This window comes from Scardinius erythrophthalmus, assembly GCF_964197995.2.
Source record: "Scardinius erythrophthalmus genome assembly, chromosome: 21".
NCBI lineage: Eukaryota > Metazoa > Chordata > Actinopteri > Cypriniformes > Leuciscidae > Scardinius > Scardinius erythrophthalmus.
This window is the reverse complement of record NC_138241.1, coordinates 37,291,439-37,293,938: the sequence shown is the minus strand read 5'-3', so window position 1 is coordinate 37,293,938 and position 2,500 is coordinate 37,291,439. Positions and strand designations below refer to the sequence as shown.

Genomic DNA, 2,500 nt, shown 5'->3' with positions numbered 1-2,500 from the left:
CTGTTCTCGACACACACACACACTCTAAAGATCCCGCGGTCTGCCTTTGTTAGAAATGATTTGTTCTGGTTCCGTTGCTCTTCCCCTAGTTCGGCGTTCAGAGGAGCGCTGAGTGTGTGTGAAGCGATTACCGGCGTGTTCACGGCTGGATTTGTTCCTAAAGCTCCTCAGTTCTGCCAGTCTGAAACTTTATTGTTCTGTAATTCTCAGCAAATTCCTCACATGCTTATGATCGTTTCTCTTTAGTGTTCGTTTGTTTGTGATGTAAAAGTGTGACCAGTTTTCTGCTTCTCTATTTATCCTTTCATTAAAGCATTTTCTGTTCATTATGTTTGCAGTGTGTGATGTTTCTAATCTCAGTGGTGTTTAGCTTGAGCTTCATGTTTTATATATGATGTCGGACTGGTGGTGAAGATGAAGATGTGTGTTGGGTTCTCCAGCAGAGGGCAGTGAAGCTCAGTGTTCTGCAGTCTGAGGAGAACGTGCTCGCCTTCATCTAACATCACAGAGGATCATCTTCTGTTCTGTGTGTGTGTGTGTGTGTGTGTGTGTGTGTGTGTGTGTGTGTGTGTGTGTGTGCGTTTGAGTATTAACTAGAGGTGACGAGAGGGTTTTATCTTACATCTACTGTCATTCAAGCCCTGGTCACGTACACTGGAATAAAACCTCATTTCTGCTGGTCAAACACACGTTTACTGACACCACACACATCAGTAAGTTAAAAATAAACTGCTTCTAACTCTTAGAAATAGGGTTAGAGTTTCCATAGAAGAACCATTTCTGGTTCCCCAACGAACCTTTCAGTGACAGTGATGGTTCCAGTAAAGAACATTTAACCTCGAGATCACTTAATATTCAACAATATTTCTACACAACTGCTTTATAGATTAAACTAATTTGATAATGGATGATCTTTACCGCGGAACTGAACTGACTTCATGTCCCTGTTCTCGCGGTAAAGATGCTCTGGCACACCTGTACTGCAGAAACAAAGCTGACTCGACTTAAACATCCATCGAATCTTTCCATTGCGCAAAAGTTTCTTCAGATTATTAACATGTACTTCACACTAAGAAAGAAATGGCTCTTTAAGGACTGATTGCTGAAAGGTTCTTTGGGGAGCCAGAAATGATCCTTCTTCTGAAAACCCCTTTTTGGAACCTTTATTAAAATAATATTGTTCCTAATCTAAAGAACCTTTTGTGGAATAAACAGATTCGAAGGTAAAGTGTGAGTTGTTTGAGGACACGAGAGAGAATATTAAGGTGAATAGCTCATTATATAGAGAGGTTTTATGATGCGAGGTGAAAGCTGTCAGTCAGCAGACTCTTATCGCGCTCATGTAATCTCAGGTGAGTTATTATCGGACTGTTTTACAGTGAGCAGAAGCGCTGAGCACGGAGAACAGTAACCCGGCTGACCTGCACTCACTAACTAACCCTGAAACAGTGAGTGTAAGCAGGAAAGAAACCCGCCGGCTGTGTGTGTGTGTGTGTGTGTGTGTGTGTGTGTGTGTGTGTGTGTGTGTGTGTCCAAAGGTGACAGTGAGAGGAATCCATCAGCGCGCGCGAGGAGACGCGTCAGACGCCATTTAATTTAATCTTCAACAATATTATTGCTCTGCCTCCATTACAGCATTATATGAGGACTGAGCTGAGCGATGACATCACGGCTTCTCCAGAGCGGCTATATATATAAATTAAGTAAATTAATAACAAAATGACCCATAACTGAACTGACTTAAGCCGGGCTGTGACGCTATTTTCTTCTGGATACAAACTCTGTTGCATTATTATCCTGTTATCTCTGTAAAGCTGCTTTGAAACACTCTGTATTGTAAAAGCGCTGTATAAATAAAGGGGACTTGACTTGAGACGCGCGCGCGCTGAATCATCGGTGTGTGTGTGTGTGTGTGTGTGTGTGTGTGAGTGAGTGTGTGTGTGTGTGTGTGTGTGTGTGTGTGTGTGTGTGTGTGTGTGTGTGTGTGTGTGTGTGTGTGTAAAACTGCCAACTCATGCTCAGCAACGTGAGACTCCAGGTGATGAGCAGAGACGAGCACACCTGCAGCTCACACACCATCACACACACCTGAACGCGCGCGATAGACGAGCGCACCTGCGTCTCACACACACTCGATCACACACACACACACACACACTCCATCATGGGCCGCTACAGCGGGAAGACGTGCCGCCTGATCCTGATGCTCGTCATCACCGTGGTCTTCTTCGTGGCCGAGATCGTGGCGGGTTACATGGGGAACTCCATCGCGCTGGTGTCCGACTCCTTCAACATGCTGTCGGATATACTGTCGCTGTGCGTCGGGCTGACGGCGGCGCGCGTGTCGCGGCGCGTCGGCTCGGGGCGTTTCACTTACGGCATGGGCCGCGCGGAGGTGGTGGGTGCGTTGGCCAACGCGGTGTTCCTCGCGGCGCTCTGCTTCTCCGTGTCCATGGAGTCGCTGAAGAGGCTCGCGATGCCGCAGGCCATCGATGACCCA

At 46.5% G+C, this 2,500-nt stretch overlaps 2 protein-coding genes across 3 annotated transcripts in view; both read left to right on the top strand.

Moving 5' to 3' along the window:
* ypel5 (yippee-like 5) overlaps positions 1–331 on the top strand; it is a 5,968-nt gene extending 5,637 nt beyond the window's left edge. For both annotated transcript variants that reach the window (XR_014029120.1, XM_081351758.1), the window contains one exon: positions 1–331. This exon is cut by the window's left edge. The gene's annotated coding sequence lies outside the window, so the exon portion shown is untranslated.
* Positions 332–2,164: 1,833 nt separating this feature from the next.
* The window catches only part of slc30a10 (solute carrier family 30 member 10), a gene marked incomplete at both ends in the record, with an annotated part of 4,250 nt that continues 3,914 nt past the window's right edge, over positions 2,165–2,500 (top strand). The window contains one exon of the mRNA XM_081351634.1: positions 2,165–2,500. This exon is cut by the window's right edge and continues 151 nt beyond it. Coding sequence (XP_081207760.1) covers positions 2,165–2,500 — 336 coding nt within the window.